The sequence below is a fragment of the Ascidiella aspersa genome, chromosome 8 (genome assembly GCF_963924565.1).
Source record: "Ascidiella aspersa chromosome 8, kaAscAspe10.2, whole genome shotgun sequence".
NCBI classification, from domain to species: Eukaryota; Metazoa; Chordata; class Ascidiacea; order Phlebobranchia; family Ascidiidae; genus Ascidiella; species Ascidiella aspersa.
In genome coordinates, this window is record NC_139454.1 from 9,582,600 (window position 1) to 9,603,435 (window position 20,836).

Sequence of the window (20,836 nt, forward strand, 5' to 3'; positions counted from 1 at the left end):
ATCGAGAAGAAATATAACCGAGTGTTTGCGATTATTCACGCCGATTAAAACATTTCTTCATTCATTTACAAAATAAAGTTTGCCATTGGATTATAGACTAACGTAACATCATTTTAGGTAAGCCCAAACCACATAAGGCGTTTTGAGGTTTAACGCTAAAATAAATAGTATACAGACTAAAACAAAAAAGTCAGCAATAACAGGACTAACTTCGGAAGCGGGTTTTAAATATAATAGTTTCAGCATTTGCCCTATCAGAATTTTGTCTATACTGCGCAGTCAGGTCACCAGAGTGTCGCCAACGGTTCATACAAGTCGCAGAACGGTTCAAACAAGCACTCTCGACAGTTTTGTAAATTGAATAGGCTGCGCTGAGCGGAACCGCAAATGAAAACTCCTGTATAGCTGTATCCGACTGGCCGTGTATAGCAGATATAAAAACCTTTTAAAATAAACGGCAAGGTTTGTTGTGTGTTTTCAAGTTAATGTGGATAAAGTGTTGCGCTTTTGAGCTTTCTTTTTAAGGCTTCCAAGCGAGCATAATTCGTCACTGAAGTGCATAATTACTATTTGCTTGCTTTATTGTGTAAAACCGAAGTTACCTCGTATTAACAACTGACAAAATCCTGACATGAAGGCGATACCACGACCCTCAAGCCTATAATGGGAAAACTAGGTTTTTCCGACATAACCCTCTCGGAACCGGTGGCCAAAACCAATTAACAGTACTCGTCCGATGTTCGGAATCAATTAGGACATTTCCACTTTGTTTTCTAGTCCAACGTAAAGCTTTATACTTAGAACTAAATTTCTTACAGGACAATAGATTACAAATGGATTAACGTAAATTTTGACGCAAACTTTGACCTATAAATATGAAAAACATTACGGCTTATTTCTTTCAATTTGAACAGTTTTTTAATTTGATTTGACTATTTGACCATAGTAATAACGTCATTTGTAATAAAATAGTTAAGTTGGTTTGCACGAAGTGTAGAAGTTAGGCCTACCATATGTCTTTTAGGAGGATTTGTCCCCTTTTCTTAAGAAAAATGAATGGTCCTTCGAGGACGCTCAAAAATGTCCAAATGTCCTCTTTTTTCGCATTTCGAGTTAGGTGCGGGAACTTGTTTTTATTTCCAAAAAATACTTAAGCAATGAAAGATGCTGAATTGTTGTTTTTTTGGGGGGGAGGGGGGCGAGCTCTAAGTTAATATTTAATTTTTTTGCTATGATTGTTATGGTATTGTTTTGGTTGTACACCACTCCTACAGCGCTGTACAAACTTTTTTTTTGCCAACTTTAACATTAAAAGTGCCAAGAAAAATTTGCGAGTCTTCTGTTATCTAATTTTGTTTACTTTGTTGAGCACAAAGTATTTTTGAGTGCCATTACATGTTTTCATATCATCGAAGGTATAAAGGCCCTATTTATTTATAATTTATCTAACTTATAGATAAACGATAAAAGTCATCCCCCGCTTGAACAATTTTTTATCCATATTTTATTTAATTGGATAACAGGCTAGCAACAGGGGGACCAAATGTTTTGCGAAAAGCCTCCTGATTTTACAGTTTAGCGCCAATTTAACAACTTAAATCCATTTTTTTCGCGCTTCGCGCGACCGACAACAGCCTTCACTATTTTCATGTTGTCTCAGTGATACCTCAATTAAAAATTCCGAATTGCTTTTCGTAGGGGTGCAAATCATAGGAAAATTATAAAGTGTGCCCCTGCTGAAAAAAGTTGTGGATATGGCACGTATTTCTCAAACGCAACAATTCTATTTTCGTTTTAATTTCAGGCAAAAAATGTCCTCTTTTTGGGTGCTAAAAATATGGTAGCCCCAGTATAATTACAACAATTTGGTGACTTTGTTTCGTGCTTGTGTTGCTTTATATTTCTGAACTCGAGAAATTGTAGATTTGCAATGGTAAAACTTAGCTTGAGCTGATCTTAACAAAAATAGAAACAATCTAAGTCATTTTGTGCTGTTATATATAGACGAGATAGTTTTATCGTATCATGAGACAAGGGTGAATGAAATCTGGAGATAGATGCTAGGGGTGAACGAAACTAAAAAAGTTTAAGAAGCACTGGGCTACCCAACAAATGATGGTAATTAAGCGTTTTCCTATTAAGTTAAAAAATTAAAACCTATTGCCGACGTTAGCCAAATCGAAAATGACAAGCTGTCGGTGTAAGTCTTTTCGCTGTCTTACACAAGCAACAGTAACGGTCAGCGGGTGTTTTCCTGATTTTCACACCCTGCGTATATTATTACCGCTATTGCGGCCGATTTCGGATTAATGAAATTAAACGCCCTGTCTCGTCGATTGAACGATATAATTATTTGAATAGGAACTTCATGTTGCTGATCTATCCCATGTCCTGTCAATAATGTGTGCGAAAGACGATTAACAGTCCGTAGAGCTAACACTAAACATCCTAATCGCATATTCATCAGTTTGATTTTAATTGAAAAAGGCAGTGAAGCCTTTTGATTTCTTGATTAGGCCTACAAACCTTTTTGTTTATTTATTATTTTTTACGTTACTTTTAACTCTGTGGACCTCACGGAACTTCGATTTGACGCATTGGTCATGACAGAACCATTCAACGGCAAAAGCATTGGTCCCGAAAAATTGGCCACCATTACTTCTGACAATTGTTCCGGGTCGGTCACCAAAGGCACATGTGCAGAAATGAAGAAAAATCCACTTTGTAGCCTGTCATCATCATATTAACGTGGTATTTTTTTTGCTTTTGCCATTTCCAAGGAACATTCCCAACAGAAAACGTCAGAAACCGATGCTAAGCCAGCAACAAAAGTGATCAGTCGCTTTCTGAAAACGTAAGATATCGCCTTATTTTTATACAAAAATTCAGTTTTTATTTAATATCCTCTACCATAGTGCGTTAAAATAATGCAATTGGCCCATGGATACCATGGGTCTACGGACTCCAGTTAAAAAAACAGTGGTCGGACACTCCATCGGTACTTAAGGCCCCATTGTCATTGTTGTCTTGTAAGGGGATTGTTCTTGCCCATATCATAATGACGTTTTATTAATTTACTATAGCTGGGATATCGATCTCATTTTTTTAAAATATGATCCTTAAACTAACGCATGAGGTTTATTGATTGCCCCTGTCGTACCAATTTATCAATTGGGTAATATTTATTCTTTGCTTGAATCAGTGTTTTTAACCTATGGGTAATTACCCTCGAAGCGGTAAACCATCAGTGTAAGGGAGTAATTTGGTACACTGTATACGATTTTATTTTTGACTGCGGAACACTACAATGTACTTGAATTGTTTTCATTTTTAATGTTAATTAGACTTTTACGACTATATCTATTAAAGTTGTTAAAGTTCATTATATAGTGTCAAAAATTTCACTTCTCCGCTTTATTGAAAAACGCCCTCGTAAACATTTTCCTGAGCCAGTTAGGTAAATATCAGGGTTTCATAACTTTATTTTAGCTCTAACACAAGTTTAGTAGATCTTCGCCTGACAATATGGATATTTAAAATAAAAGGTCACTAAAATCAAAAATATTGAATAGACATGGATGTGGCGCAATTTTATTTTCCTTTCTGCATTGCTAACTTGTAAAATGACTAAGAAAGATTATTTCATTTTTTGATGTTACACAGGAACCAGCATTGTAATGGCTCCATCTAAGTGCACTTATTTTACTGTTTTCAAATAACTCGCACTTGCTGTAGGTTACATTTTTTGTAGTTTAGATTTGCTCATACACGGACGAGTAAACAATTTTAATAGATTAACGTTTTATTTTTATGCTGATGACTTGTTTTAAAGTAGACTTGGTCTAGTAAGAACTTGACTGGAACGTGTAATTCTTCGCCAAAGACCGGTCTTGGACTTAGATTATTTGTCAAATAACTTGTGACTTGTTTACAAAGTTGACAGAAACGATGCGATAGAAGCACCACCAACTTTTTCAAACTGCAGTGTACGCCGTAACATTGTTTTCCTTAAAACTCACAAAACAGCGAGCTCGGCCGTTCAGGTGATCAGATCAGGGCTGTGGAGTCGGAGTCGGGATTCTAATTTTAAAACGGTGAAGGCGGCAAAAAAGTCCAGGCTTACGGAGTCAAACGTTTATTATCGGTCATAAAACGCCTTTATGGTATATTTCAAGTTAAATGGACAGCTTTTCAACAAAGATTAAATTCACTTTTCCGTACTAAAAATGGAACATAATTATAAAAAGCAAAATAAATCTTTACCCGAGCGTAAATAAACTTCCTAAACAACCTAATGGTAATGAAAATTTACCTTTTATCACAGAGTGAAAGCGAAACCGAAAATCATTCACGAACGTTTGAACTTGTTGAATAAAAATGTTTAAATAATACGACGTATAAAAACGAAATCTTGAAGTATTAGGTGAAGAATTGTTCAAAAGTAAATACATATAGGTTTTAACGTTGAAATAAAAATAAACTTTTTCGGATTTTTGTTTTGTCTGAAAGAGGAAAATAAATTCTTACAACGGCAAAGTGATTTAAATTATCCAGATACAAGGTTTAAATATCTCTTCGCAATGACTATAAACACAAATCCCAAAGACCTTTTTTTTCAAATAATGAAGTTTAATGCAACAAACCTCTGTTAAAAAAAGAAAACTAAGGTCCAAAAAGTTCGGAATGCAAAAATCATGAAAAATAAACTAAGACAGGTAAAAAGGCCTGAAAAAAACAAATCTAATACTAACTTACATTTGTAACGTTGTGATTGGCAGGAAATCGGCAATTAAACTAACCAAAGGATTAAACAGGTTAATGAGGTTGAATAATGGAACTTGCTGCTTGTATGACCGCCCATCTTGGCCAGCCAACTTACAAAAAATAAACAAGAATATCCGAATGCTTAATCCTTATACTGTAATCACATAAACTGGTAAGGGGTGACGACTCAGCTCGAAAGCGTCCAATGAAAGTCAAGTCAGCATCAAATGACCTTGACAAGTCCTAATTAACCTCGGGCGGTCCAAGTGACCTTGGTCAGCATCAAATGACCTTGACTAGTCCTAATTAACCTCGGTCGGTCCAAGTGACCCTGGTCAATTCCACGTCAGTTTGGTCTCGGCGTTAAAGGGGGTAGAGATAACGACGCTCTCGCGCGCCACCACGCGTCCGTCGTAGAGCTTCACCGAGTCGCTGCGTGACCTTTTGACCGACGCCGACGACGTGGTGCTGCGTGACCTTTGACCTACCACGAAGCGGTCTGAGTTGCGACAAACCAGTGATCCATGGAAGCTGCCGTCGCGAGCCGGCCTTCTCGACATGGGGGAAGCCCCGCGAGCCGAGGCGGAACGCTTCAGCTCGGCAACGCCACTGTGCGGAGGCAAAAACGCGCAGTCGCTCCCGTCGGACGAATCCTGCTGACGTGCGTCGCGCAATTGCGTCACCATCGAGATCTGTTGCGTCACGGAGGGCGTCTTTTTCGTGCTCGACGCCGGTGACTTGCCGTTGGCGCGAAAACTGGCCTGTGACGTCACGCCGGTGACGTAGCTGCGTGTTGATGGCGTGCGCGAGAGGCGCAGCGAGTACTGCGACCGCGGGATGGCGGGCTTGCGCAGCGTTCGCCGCCAGAGGGCGTAGGCGAGGTGCCTATAGAAATAATAACGAGCGCGATTTGAATTCATTTTGTAGCACACTAACATGGTAAATGCAATGTGAACCAAATTTATAGAATAATCTATTTAAATGCAAAAAGAAACTCAAGTTAAATAAAGGTTACTTTGAATTAATAAAGGACAAGGTCGAGGGTTAAAAATAACCTAAAAAAAAAATTTGTTATGATTGTTAAATTTCATCAGATAGGAGCCGATACGCAATACTAAGTATAGCTTTACTCATTCGAAAGCAGAGTGTACTTATCGATGCTATTCCGATATTAAGTTGATTTGTGAATTTCAGCCGAAGTTTAATTGTAACATTTCCTATCTTAAAACGAAAAACTTCCTGCAAAATATTGAAACAAAAAAGTCGTCAATTTAGTTACTAATTAACAGTAGTTACGTCAGTTTGTATGGGATAAGACGGCTTTTCTCAATGTGGGATATAGGAATGGAGATTAAACCGACACGAAGCATAGGGATGTCCGATACTTTACACTCCATTCCGATATCCGATATGTAAAGCAATAACTATTGCGATTCGATCCGATAGCAAATGACGTCATTGCTATTTTCAAATAGGAAAAATAAGTGGAATTGACACTTTTGAAAGCAATCAGGCTAGGATGCGAAAAATTGCTTTAGTGTTTTTAGGTTTAGTTACTTCGAGTTGTAAACCTGCTGATTTCCGATAATTTTTTTTTTTTTGTTGGATTGTGAAACATGGCTGAAATTCTATATATTAATTTACTTTCGGATCGACACCAAACCACCCTAGTTTAGCACGAGTACCGATATTACCACTTGGCATCGGGTATCGACTCCGATCCGATATTATCGGACTTTTTCTAAAAAATCCTCACTTAAAGGTGATCCACATCCTTGGAAGGCGCATCGAGTAAATCACCGGATTGGCGAGCGGGTGGATAACGGCTGACGTCAGACAGTAGTCGAACCAACGAATGATGTCACTGCGCGTCGTCGCCACGTCATAGATGAAGAGTGACGTCACCGGGAGCCAACAGACGAAGAAGACGCCCATCACGATCACTAGTGTCTTGGCGAGTCGGATCTCACGGCGTCTTACGGAGAGGAAGAGTAAAATGTTGCCCAAGGCGTGATTGAGAAAACAAGGTTTGGAAAACGTAGTAAGAATATCAAAGCTCATACAGAAGTAGTCTGGATTTTATTGTTTGGAATATATCTCAAATTAATGGCTGGAGGTTGTATTTAGACATAGAACAAATATCAATGCCCTACAGAAAGGGGTGGCATTTTATGAACGTTTCGTATATATATTTTTTTTCTTTTTAACACAGTCAACTACAGACAACTATGTTGACAAGGAAGAAAGATATATTCGAAACGTTCAAAATGCTACTTATTCTGTATGGGCTTTGATATTCTTACTACGTCTTACTACAACCATTATGTCCAAAGCTTCGGAAACAAAATAATAAAAGGACTAGAAAATCCGTTAAATCTGCCTTTAAAATGATTGGTTATCAACCCGTTTAGTGGCTTTACTCTTAAGACAAGCCTAATGGATTTCAATTGATGTAATGGCCTACAATCGAACAATAAATAAACCACACAAGAGTGATCGAACAATTTACATAAAAATAAACATTAAATCGTCACACTATTAAATGTCTGGATTCTACTGTTTGCTTTTTTGCAGATAAAGATTGTATGATATCATAGTAAAATTAATCATTTAAAATAGCCAACCTACAGGATAAGAACTGCATCAGATGAACCGAATTTTCCGCCATATTTGGCCAATTTTTTATTGGCCATTTTTTCAAACTTTTACTTAAAAAGGGTTGAAATGTCACGAAAATGTGGTTTAACTGTTGTTTTTTAAATCGACCACATTAGGAGGACGAGATTTGGAAAAAGACACAACATTATAGCGCCTATATATATTCAAATTAAGGAAAATCTCTTTCAATGCTCGGCTAGAAGCTAATTAAAAAAAATATGTGTTATTTAATATTTCCGGTATTGTTTTGCAGTTGCTCAGGTAAGAAATACATTACTTCCAGTTTAATTGTTTTCCACTTTAAAAAAAACATATAAAAACTAGTTATTTGGTAATTGCTGTTTTAAGGAGTAATTTGGCTACCTTTTAAGTCAAGTGTATGCTCTGCGGAGTTTTCCAACAATTCAACGTCGTGTTGGCACACTAAGAAAATATTTTACACCTTAAAACTGCACCTGTGAATCATGACGAAAGGTCCCTTGTTGGGCACCGAGCCCATCACGCTGCCGCCGTGACGTTTCTGCTGCGATCCGGCGCGCCGTTTAACAGTAATAAAGAGTCCCGAGTAGAGAACTATCATCAGCAGCAGACTAACGTAGAAGTAGCCGACGCCCATTCCAATGTAAGACAGGGTGAAGGGCGTGAAGCTCTGTGCGCAGTAGTCAGGGTCGCAGTGGCACATGCCGTCCTTGGCGCATGCGCACCGCCCGTCTGCGCAGGACCAGCCTAGCAACGGCGCGACGAGGAAGACGCCGACCGCGATGAGCCACGTTACTGCGATCAGCAGCGCCGACGTGCGGTTGGTAAATATGCGCCCGTAGCGACGCTCGTCGTGGATCTTAACGTACCTGAGAATGGAGAAACCATTAAAACACGCCTTTATTTTTGCGTACGATTACGGATACTTAACAACAGGGGATTTCCCACCAGGGAAATTCCCAACCCCCTTGGGAGCAATATGTACTAACTAATATGTAATAACTGATTAATGTATCGTGTTTATTCTATGTTGTATTTGTATCATTTTATCATTTTAACTGCCAGATACTATACAAACCATGCATTTTTTAATTAAAATGGCATTTCTTTATTTGTTCAAACGGTTGAAACAAATAGGGTCCATTAATTTCTCAAAAATTTCAAAGGGGGCCACGGTGTAAACAGCTGTGAACCCCTTGCTTTAAAACAATGCTGATGAATTGACTTAAAAACAACAATAGTCCGACTCTTGCCTACAAATAAATTCGAGCGATAAAATTGACTTTAACCAAATAAACTACTCTTTCGAGTCTATAAGCCGGTTCCTATTCCGCAGCCCTTCAGGCGCATTTGGATAACTAAACTAGTGTGGATTACCATTAATCGATTCTTACGCTTTTCATATAACTCATCCACCCACTATTTCACCCTTATACAGTATACCTGTTCATCGGTTCCCAACTTCAAACTGCGCAGGTGCATTTCCTACGCCGGACTAAAGTGGTCTTCTTCGAGTCATGTGTTACTCAACTCAAGCCAATAAACCGACTATGTTGTAAAAAGCGACAGAGGTCCAGCAACTTTACCAAAAAAAGATCAACAGTTGAAACCTTGGTAGACAGGATTAACTGAATGTTGACACTAACTGATATAGGATGCATCCGATTGAAGCCGCTTCGGCATGAGTTTTTGTTTGTAATCATTCATATTATTAAAGGCAATGTTGCGAACTTAAGTCATTCCCGTGAAGCCATTCTATTAAACGACTCAACTCAAATTTACGTTACAAAACGGAACGAAATCATTAGAACACCTTGTTAAGGCACCACATTTAAAGTATGTCCGGGAGGGCATGGTCACAAAATGAAGTCGCACAAAACAAATGTCCAAAACTTTATGATACAACGTTTTAAGGCAACGCAAATGCTGCCAAGAATAAAGAAAGGCTAAAGGAAAAAACACTTTTTGATTGACAAGCACAAAATGGAAAGCTAAGCAAGCGGTTAACACCTTGGTGCGAGATAAATGCTTTTTGTTCGGGTCAGAGTTTCGCGGCGACCCAAATGATAAGTAAAATATAGCAAAGAAGCTTTGGTGACCCAATTCGTTTTCCTGGACTTTTTGTAAGCAAACGAAGCATATGACATGGCCATAATTAAGTTAGGTTTTATTCTAAATAAGTCATCTCTTCGTATTGTTTCCGAAATGTGTCCTAAAAAGAAAAATACCCTGCTCAGGACTAATCGATAAATCTAAATTCTAACCATATAAATTACTGCAGTCGGCGGCCCAAAGAAATTAATCGGCAACCCAATTTTAAGCGGAGCCCTTTGGGGTTAAAAAACACTAAACGCGATAAGAAAAATGTGAGCAGCATATGTGCAAAAAAAACAATTGAAATCCTTTTTTAAATGCAAAAACAAACATGGAATTCTAAATATCCGCTCGGATTAAAAGTCAACATTTTAAACAATTTTAAACAATTTAAACACATTTGTCGGATAAACGGTATATTTTCAAGAAAGTATAAGTAAAACAGCAGCACGCTAATTGTCAGTGAAGGTCACACCCGCTTTGCTACAGATTTACAACAAACAAAAACAAAAATTGCTGGGCAGAAGCGGGATCATGCAATTCTGCAGGAAGCGTTACTCATCTGAACGGCCTCGGGGGACAATAATTGAGATCAGGAAGCGGGAAGCAAAGGGAACAAATAACAAAGGAGTCTCGCTTCTATTAAGAGTGCGCTTCAAGCGTGTGTATTTTTCGCGCCGAAGCCTGGGCTAGGGACGCTGCATTAGCAGCAATGGAGACAGAAATAACAATAACAATGAAAGTGCGCACGGCAGGGGTTGTGACGCGCGTTTATAGCAGACGCCTCGCATGACGTGCGCCCGCGGATATCCGCTGGATTCAGTAAGGCGCAAACAACCGGCCTAAAATCTTCTGTTTTTTTATACGCGCGAAAAAGGACTTTTCTGGGTTTTGTATAAGTTGCGTTTACGTGATCATTATTTTTACGGCCATTTACAAACCATCTATGCCCCACCTGAATTTTGCCTACAGGTGGTTCACACGTCTATTCCAATTATAGCACGGGTTTGGACGAGTACACAAGTTGAAATACCAAGCAACATTGTATTTAGTTGCAATTCAATTGGACTTGAACATAGGCGATTTTGCAAACTTCTCGACTGTGAGGCTTGGGTCATTTACAGTGACTTGTTTGCAACACTGCGAATGCTTTTCAACCGAGTTTATTGTATACCCCCAGGGTGTACCAGGATTGTTAAAGGGTGTACCACATTGATGGTGTGTACTGGGATGTACAACAAACCGCATTACAATAAGCCTACGATCAGGTACCATAATATATAATTAGGTTTATTATCAGACTGACTGGAGGGTGCAATAAATAGCACAATATGTATTTAAGTGTATACGTAGCGTGTAACATACTACTCTATTTGTAACAACATGACAAACTATTTCTTATAATAATCGTTATTGTGAGGTACTTTAGTGCATTGCATACTCTGGGGTGTACAAGTTCTTCAGTAAACGTAAAAGTGTGTACTGTTCCAAAACAGATTGACAAGCACTGGTTTTAAGCATTATCATAGTTATCTGAAAACAAACTAATGGGGTCGCAATTAAATGTTGATTTCAGTTGAATTAAATTGGGGTCGGGTAATAAAAATGTTTGAGACCACTGCAATAGAGTACTGCCGAGCGATGGCTAACGCCGCATTTCGGAAACACCCCAGGGCCGCCACTGTTTACCAAAAAGCACGACAAGGGATGACCGGCCAGGAAGCGACCTTTTGGCTCCGGGGTGAAAAACTTGACGGCCTAATACAAGAAGTCCGGGCGTTGATTAATGTCATGGTCCAACCAACTGCGAACCGAGGTAGACTTGTCTCAGTTGAGGTGAAAATTACGATTAGGTGCTTGAAGTTCGTTTAAAAGTGAAAAGAACTTTTTGTTAAGTAATCTGAGCTCAAGAAAGTGCTGAATTGGAGTTTTAATGACACCACGTTTCAAATTAAGCAAAAATTTGCAAGATCCACGGCGTCGCAATGGGTTCTCCAATCACCTCTCTGCTTGCTGTGGAGGTTTTCATGAATTGGCTAATTGATCATACTACGGAAAGCCCAGCACAACCCCATATTCTATGCCGCTATGTCGATCAAATTGTTACAGTTTTCTATCACAGTGATTAGATTGAGGTTTTTACTGCTCTCTTAGTGCCATCCATCCTAATATCTATTTTATGTTTGAAACGAAATTTCGTTTTTTCTAGAGAAAGAAGTTAAGAAACGGCGCGTCGATTTGAAGCAAATATTACAGCACCGGAAACGGCCAACTATAACTCTGCTCGGACCCTGAGGCCTGCGAGATACAAATGATTAACAAACTAAGGCAAGAACCGCATTTAGTTCTATACGAGGCTGTTCGTTAAACCTATTTGAACAAAAAACGGTTTCGGTGAATGTGGAAATTTAGTTATACTTTTGATTTAATGAATATACTTTTGATTTAGTTATACTTTGGCGCTAAGTAAGAGACTAGGATAAAAAGCAAAATGTCACCCAAACAACGAAGTCTTTTGAGTACAACTGACTAACCCTTTGGGGCTAGCAAACTTACGTTAGAACTTCAAGAATTCTCTATACACGCTTAAATTACAGACAACTGTGGAGTAATTATTATTTGTGGAGAAAGGTTTACTACAAAAATTCGCAGCTCGCACGGCGAAAGCTATACATTAGCGGGCTTCTCAAGCGAAACTAAATATTTCATAATAGGTCATATGGGCATTTCAAAATTAGTTTTCAATGTCCCACGATAAATCATCAACGTCCCATTATTGTAAAACTGGTCATTCACAGGCAACAGTAAATCCTATTTTTTTTTCGTTACGAGTATAGCGCGTGGAAATTCCAACCGTTTTGTAAGGGAACGAAACTTGCAGTTAAATAAAGCTATTGTTTTACCCTGACGGCGTGCTCTTAATATAATAGGCAGAACGCTTTTGTGCCCACATTATTGCTTACTTCTAAATTTACCCTATACAAAAAATACTATTATTTCTTGAAATGGTTGTCATCACTCGGTCAAAAATAGATGAAACAAGTATTTTTTTTTCCTGGTATCAGGTATCGGGTTTCGGATAGTCCGATATTATTTGACAATCAGAGATATGTGATGCTTCCATTTTATTCCGATATCGAATATCGAATCTTTAGAGAAAAGTATGAACGCCCCATCCGAAGCCAAAGGATATCATTACCATTATAAAACAAACATAAACCGATTTGAACATGCAAATGTATATCTTCCAGTTTTTTAGGCCAAAATTTGCTTCAAATCTTGAAACTTAAGTGCATTTAATTGAAAACATAGTTTTACAAACAGAATTGTATAGGGTTAAACACATAGATTAAAAACGCAGGCTAAAATACACAAATAAGCTTGTTAAATTCTCAATGGGTGTTATACAATATACTATCCTAGTATCAAACAAGTACATTGGTATATAATTCAACCTACTTCATTGCCTACCACTAGACCAGGTTAAATGCCCCCGATCTCGGATATTAAGCAACCTCAGGATTGGCTATAGCGGCACCACAACCACTAACTGGTCTATTTATACGGTGTCTGATCCGATTCGACATTAGCCGACATACCCGAAGCACGTTGACCCTGAGTAACCCCGGGCTTGACCTCTCACCTGTCCGCCGCTACCACGACGAGGCTGTTGACCGAAGCACTGAAACTGACCACAGCCAGGCCCTTCAGGGCGATTCTTTCCCACACCCCGTCGCTGATGGGAAGAAAAATTGCAAAGAGGACGGTTACACCGGTCAGTAGGTCAGCCGTTGCCAGGCTACTGATGAAGAAGAAAGTGGGGGTTCTGCGAGCAAAGACGGCGGTTGTTTATATCAATTTTCGATTGTTTAGTGGGACAGCTATGTGTCAAAACCCTCTGGCATGCATACGATTGGTAGACGTGAGATTATTGGCACAGATGTTCATTTTGGCGTTTTATATTGACTTTTCCCAAACCTAACTCGATTTCGGTCTAATTCCCACGAGTATGACCCCTAAACCCCTAAAGTTTACCTTAAACAAAATTAGATTGAATTGGTCTCAAACAAACCAGAGTGAAAAAATCGTTTAAAAAATACAGGGTCTCCATAAAGTCTCTTTACAATTTAAAAAATGATTAAAGAGTGAAATAATGAGATATCGCAATGAGGTTTGTTTTATGTTAATCAGTATTTCATAATGTTTTTATTGACACATTAAATACACTTCTAAACATTTAATCAACATTTAATTAAAAATAATTAAAAATATCATTACTTTATTTAATACACTTCTACATGGGCACCATTAGTTGCACGAAGCACATCTAAATGGTTAATTTAGAAATGTTGTCAGAAACAATAAATTTTAGTGTCAATAAAAACTTTATGAAATACTGATTAACATAAAACAAACCTCATTGCAATATCTCACCATTTCATTTTTTAATTTTTTTTTTAATTGTAAAGAGACTTTATGGACACCCTGTATATTGTTTTTTATTTTTATGACGTACAAATTTAAAGTTATTGATATTTATCGTTTTGATGACGTCAACCCTAGAATGGGATTTTTTGCTGAATAATCAATGCAGATAGCGCCCCCACTACAGTTATGCTTTATGCAGTACTCGTCGCTTTCTTGCACGCCAGTTTCTCTTCTATTTAATCGGTTTTAGTTAATATGCGTTATGCGGTATTTTGCGCGAATTCGGCAGATTGTGGTATGAGCTATATTCGTTTGTTATGCTACTTAATTTCCATGTGGTATGTAGAGGTTGCCTCGCCTCCCTAATGTTTTCTTCGGTTTCGCACAAAGCTAATCTGTTTAATTATGTATTTTTTATATTAATAAACGGTTCGGGGGCTTTTAGTTTAACTTTACATGCAATTACGTCAAAATTTTTAAGTTTATTTTTTTTAATTTTTTTTCTGTTTTTTATCTGTTTTTATGCGGCCTTAAAAGTGAAGATGTTTGCGACTCGATGTCGAGTCCGCTACAGTGAATGAAAAATGGGACAACATTTTTAGCACTCGATTTTTCGGAAATGTCAAGTATACACAGTGCTGCAGTAGCTTAGTTCAAAAAGGTGGTTATAACACTTTATTTAATACGTTGAAGGTATCATGGATTCTTGGTCTGACTTTCAACCCACACCAACGGATCTTTCTTGGCTCCAATATGTTGTGCGCCAAACTTTCAAAAATATTAGAATGGCAATATTGTTTGGAAGGAAGTAAATTGTTTATAGTTGGGGTGTCCTTTATAAGATCGCAGAAGACAATGCATTGATTAATTTATTATTAAGACACAACATATTTTTACCAGCCCAATCCATGGCGTTTCTATGTCTAGCGGAGTTTTTTTTATAAGTTTAAATATGCTTTAATAAACGCTTTGTCGTAGTAAAACTTCTAACGCAGTTTTGAATTACAATCTTAATGACAGAATTTAGTTTACAATATAAATATATTGGAAAATTCGTAAAAAAATCTCAAAAAGTGAAGACTTTGTACAAAAATGAACGACCCAAAAACCTTGATAGAAGAAGAAAAGGAAAAAAATGCCAATTTGCTATGCTTTAAATAAAGTTTTTAGTGTTACTTTTGCATACAAGTAAACCCAAGTTTGCAATTTCGAATCACACTTGTAATTACTTGCAAGAGGATTTTTTGCTTAATTACAGCAATTTCAACAGGCGATAAAATGACAGTTTTGTTTATTATTTTTGTTTTTTATCAATACATATCTACAAGGCTTAAAAGTCCTACAATGGTACCATGTCGAGCGACAGTTTGCAACAGAGTATATAAAAAGAGCCGCCCGATTTTGCAAGCCAGTTCAATTTTGACATCTCGTAGTCGAACCGCCCCAGTTTGACGCGTGCCTGGCAAAGGTCAAGCACCTGTGTTTGAACCGTCTGACACGCGAAGGTAGCCGCGATAATTGTTTCCGCATTTGTGGTCACGGGTCTTTTCAACAAGGGTCCAATGCACTTTATAGTCTTGTTTGAAACAGTTGAAAACGTTGTTGAGTCGGTTTCGAATAAATGAATCTCGGGCGAATTGGAAAACAATTTACCGACGTTTTACAAAGTTTTACACATTTGACAAAATGTTAAGTTGTTCTTCTCTTTTAATTGTGACAATCGCAAACTTAGTTTTACTGAAAACAAAAGCAAAAACGATTCGTACACTTTCTTCAATAAAGTTCTGGCCAATGCGTTTTTAGATTTTTGTTTAGGTATATAATTAAACCTTTTCAAGTTAAAATAAGTTCAACGTTTTTTTCGGCCATGAAATAAATCTGACGATTTTATGTGACGAATTTTCCTTTGGTCAAAGTGATGCTAACAACTTGCCACTTTACCTAAGCAGGGGTTTCTTAAACTGGGGTCCATGGACTCCTTTGTGGTCGTGAACTAGTTTTATGGGGTCCGTGAAGGCCAAATTACAATACTAGTGTATATTTAAGAAGTAAACCGTTTTTTAAAAAAGAGTTTAATTAAACATAAAACGGTTTTGCACTGAAAGTGTTTAGACTCCATTTTACTTTTACATTATTTTGCCGAAATCAGCGTACTCTGAAGTCTATTGGTTTTGTGACTTCAATTTATCACGTCATTGTTGAAAATTTCTTGCCTACCGTTGTCCAAGCGAGGCAAAAAAATGTAGGGGTCCGCGATAAAGAAAGTTTAAGAACCCCTGACCTAAGCCGCCGATCGTAAGTTGTTAATCGCGCAAATTTTCGCGGTAAACCGGGATGTGGTATGCGGCGCTCTTTCACTCTTCGTGTTCGAAATGTGGTAAGCGGCATTTTAACTCAAATCACCTGAAAGCTCGCGGTCCAATGAAAATGACCAGCAACACACAGAGGTTGACGAAAACGGCGAAGATCGACACGAAGGCAGTGGCGTACTCCAGCGGTGACGTCACTCGACTGTCGGTGAACGCATACGACGTGACGTCATACGTTGACGTGACCTGAAAGCGAAGTGACGACAAGAGTTATTGTCACGACCCCAAACGGCATTGAAAGTCGCAAATTGTTGTAGGAAAATGCAGGATTTCCGGGAAACTATTTTTTGACCATAATCTTTTACGTAACACCGGGTTGTATTTCGTTTCGAGAAAACTAATGCTGTAAACAAATGACTTTAAAAGACTCAAGTCAAAGTTTTAAGTTTTTTTGAATAATAACCAGTCTTGTCTGAGTCACTACTAACTCAATTAAAGTATCAGTCAATGTCTTTTTCATAGCATATCAAGAAATAGACAATAAAAACTGTTTACTACAGTTTTTTTAACTGATAAACCCATTCTGGTACAGGCCCTGTTTTATATAGAAACCAACAAAAACTAAGATAACTGTTTTCGTCCTAAAAGTTGGTTAAACATTCGAATTTTCACCAACATAGGCCTTTGTTTAAAAAAACACTTATTTTCAATCCAGGTTGTTTTACTATTATTCAAGTCAAGTAAAAGTCAATTAAAAACAGGAACTTAAGTTGTAACAACCCTGGCAAAATAACGTACGGTCGTACGGACAGTGATGACTATTTGGGCCGCACATTTATAATTGATTTGATGTATGGCTTTTAAACTATTGGCACTGGTCTTCCTCGTGCCTTTGCAAATCACGGATGTTTTAGCTGAAACAAGTTGTGCGCGTTACATCGCGTGACGGAATAGGGTAAATTAATGGGCTAGCTCTTTATACTTCTGGCAAGATCAACCTATACTTTCCGCTAACCCTGTGGGCCCAGTTCATTGTCATCAGCATTAACGAAAAGATCCTAATATACTATCGGCCTGTCACTATAACGTTAAATTGGATATGCAAATCGGTTATGTAACACAATAAGTTTCTTGTATCGGACGAGTACCGTTACTATTACTTAGTATCGCATGTGATCTGTAATTACCAGGTTCCTGCACTATATTCATCGTCAAAACGCTAATAACTTTCATAAGCGTTTATGGAAACTGATAAAGGAGTATATACGGTAATAAAGCACAGTGTAAATAAACTCGGGATTAGCCTCGTTCGTTGAACCCAAGATTAAATAGGCTTGGATGATTTTTCTCTAAAATTCCAAAAATCAAACCTGTACCATCAATTCTTGGAAACAAAGTGCCTTACAAAACTAAGAAAACCAAAGAAAAAAAGGTGAAAACAGTTGTCTTCTGAGGAGCGGAATATAGCAAACTGGACGAGTTCTAGTTGAATATGAATAAAAAGGTGCAATAGGTTGAGTAAACAAAATCATTTTTAGGTAAAACTTTCGATACGATTTTTATTGTCATTAGTTAGAACCGACTACAATACATTGAACCTATGCGTTTCAAATTTTATAAATAAGCATTTAATACATCGTAGTCAATTCTAATTGAAGATGATGCAAATATTTATCAAAAGTTTTCTTTTACACTAATGTCAAGTTACACAGCTTATTTTACCTCACTACTCGTATTCAAGTTACTTTACAGATCCGTGCATTCCACCTAACAGTTGTAAAGATCTATACTCATGTGGGAGAATTGCCTTATTTCGCCACAAGCGTGCCTGTCGCAAGTGCGTGCTATTTTCGACCATAGGCCAAGAGCCAAACTAGCCATCAAGGGAAATGATCGAAACCTTACGTTTTCTGTCGCGCCTTCAAGGCGGTAAACTTGGCCGTTTGAAGGCAAGCCGGTGAAATTGAAGGCCAGTCTGATTGCCGGCGCTGTCATAGCTCCCTGTATCCGGTATCCTGATCCGATATGGCGGCCAAGTTGAACTTGTCGGATATTACGCTTGCATTGATGACGAATGCCGGTCTGTTACGTATGTTACGAGCGAACGTGACACAAGAAAGCTGGATGCGAGTCCTTTTCAAAGTCGTTGACAATAAATAACATTTACCTACAACATGCGGATTTCGCTGTAAAACACATCCACACAAAATCGTGATACTCAACTATTTGGTAAACGCTACAGAATCACGATTTTGATCTATACAAAAAGCATTATAAACATCATATGATGAAATAATTATAAACATAGTAACTTTCATTAAAATATGCATGACAACTTCGATTAAAATATACATGGCAACCTCGATTCGTATAGAGAATAGTAGTACACTGTCAAACAAGCAAATAGTGTGAACACTTATCATCTTTCTATACTATAAGAAGCTTGTTTAAAACGATCATCTGCATACTTGGTGTCACTTTTTCACACATTTGCCTAAAGATTGGACTAACCCGGGCCTCAATTTCTAACATGATATAGGCTTGTAAATTTCGAACCTAAAATCAACCCCATTTAGCGGTGTTGGGGTTAACGACCCCTCCACCATTCGCGCATTCAGAATTTTATTTTGGGGGATTATGACAATTTTTTTAGAGATGACGCCACAAAGTTACGTCAAAATATGACGTAAGTAACCTTAACACCATACGGTTCGTAGGTTTCGAGGTGCTATTTCGAAGACCAAAGCTACATTACCAAGGTGTTATCAATTGGCGCAAATTGCAAAAACGCATTTTTATCGTTCAAGTTGCACAAATGTTATTTTCGAGAGTGCTATCAGACACACGCCTTTGGGTTAAACGATGTTGTTGAAATGGGCGATTATATTATAAGGCATTGTAAAACCCAATATATAATATTAAATGTTTTCATTTATGTAATTTAAAATGGGCAGAAGTTCAGTTTTTTTGGTGGGGCATGGCTGAATTCCTTATCACGTTTGCTGTTGCCTTATTTCGCCAGTGATGTAGCCCTACACCTATTCCTCCTTGTCTGCAGTTTAGGGAAGGCTTCGTAAGAGTCAACAGCCGAGTCAGGCAAGGCTGGGGTTACGACCACGACCAGTTTATATAGTCCTCGTTTATTGGCGCTTTATTCTACGCCATTCTTGATATTTACGCCTTATAATGTTTCATTTACGTCCAGTCTATGTTAATACAGTTTTAAGACACTTCGTGTAGCGCTTTGCACCCGACAGGTCGTTAAGTAAGGCTCCCGTGAATTGATGTAATATCAGTAGCCTATACCACTATAGAAAATTTGTTTTAGGCTATTTCATCGCACAAAAACTGCAAGGTAAAATGGGAATAAGGCCCTTCGGAATTCAATACACAAGTTGCTGCAGGTACGTTTGTGAAAAGCGCCCAAGCTTTCTCAAACAGGGCGACAACTTTCACTTTCTAAACTAAACGCTTCACACACTTTTTTGTAAGCTTTTCAACTTGGCATCGAACCTACAAAGTTCGACCGGGTATCTTAAACAGCTTGCTTCGTCTCGAAAGCGCACAAGTACCAACAAACGTAACAGCGCTAAAGCAATCCAGCAAGGTTTCTCGTGCCTCGTTAGCTCCAGCAAATGGTCTGGCGGCGGCTACGACCGATTTTCGCAGTAGACTGTCGAACCAGCACCGACGTCGGCAGCTCGAGCTAGCAGCCAGGAAGTCCCTTACCACGCGCATCCTGAAATTGTGACGTCTACGCAAGCTTACGCGGCCGCCAGTCGCATGCCGAAGCGTTTGACGCAAAGCTCCCCCACTCTAATTGCGCCGTATAGGTGCATGCGCAGCTGGCGCCCGGGTTAGACGCCCTTTTCCAACGTGTCTTTTTCACAGTGCTTGTTTGCTGCAAAAGCGCCCGCTACCTTGACTTAAATTTCGTATTTGCTGTTGTTGAAATGGCAAAATGGGCCTATAAGGCCTTGGGTAACTATAGGCACGTTTGAAATTCGGTAACCTCATTTTCGGTAACCAAGCCTGGTCTGCACACGTTAGATTAGTGTTTTGCAACCTTTTTTTTGCTTGCAGCACCTTATATAGAAAATATAAATAGTTCGCGGCACCCTTGCTCGTATTTTTGTGGTTAACTGTAACGTTACAATAAACGAGATTGAAACAGCACATTAACTGTGTAACGAGGTTAAAACTTTTAAAGTATTGGCACTTTTATCGTACACGAATTATTGCAACAAGAAGCTTACCAATAAAACAAAACTTGAAATCCTAAAAAAATGAAATATCACTCTGCAACCTTGAGCGGAAAAATGTCACCCTATAGAGTGCCGCTAGACCCAGGTTGAGAACCACTGCGTTAGACGTAACTAACGTTTCTTGAGAAGCATTTCCATACATAAAAAATATCAACGCGCTATAGGTCAAGAGTGTAGTGTCCCGTATAAAAAGGATAAATGAGCGTTGAAAACAAGGGCGGTCGCCAATCGTTGATCACCGCCGGGTCGCGTGGGATTAGTATATTCCTTTTCTTCAAGTTTTATCGCACTTGGTTTCCTTTCAAAACTAAGGCGCCATGACGTTTGTCCCACACATGA

At 38.4% G+C, this 20,836-nt stretch overlaps 1 protein-coding gene across 1 annotated transcript; it reads right to left on the reverse strand.

Moving 5' to 3' along the window:
* Positions 1 to 4,170: 4,170 nt before the first annotated feature.
* Positions 4,171 to 18,413, reverse strand: LOC146135997 (cannabinoid receptor 2-like). Its single transcript, XM_083395410.1, has 6 exons — positions 18,138 to 18,413; positions 16,327 to 16,478; positions 13,139 to 13,321; positions 7,878 to 8,270; positions 6,521 to 6,739; positions 4,171 to 5,649 (listed from the first exon to the last, which is right to left on the reverse strand). The coding sequence occupies exons 1-6, from the start codon at positions 18,225 to 18,227 to the stop codon at positions 5,100 to 5,102; spliced, it is 1,587 nt and encodes a 528-aa protein (XP_083251536.1). The 5' UTR covers positions 18,228 to 18,413; the 3' UTR covers positions 4,171 to 5,099.
* Positions 18,414 to 20,836: the final 2,423 nt, after the last annotated feature.

Excerpts from the sequence above, each read along its gene's own strand:
- LOC146135997 (XM_083395410.1), bottom strand. The coding sequence starts at position 18,227 with ATGACAGCGCCGGCAATCAGACTGGCCTTCAATTTCACCGGCTTGCCT. Across the intron at positions 16,479-18,137 it reads TTGAAGGCGCGACAGAAAAC|GTCACGTCAACGTATGACGT; the intron begins GTAAGGTTTCGA and ends CTTCGCTTTCAG. Across the intron at positions 8,271-13,138 it reads GTCGTGGTAGCGGCGGACAG|GTACGTTAAGATCCACGACG; the intron begins GTGAGAGGTCAA and ends CTCCATTCTCAG.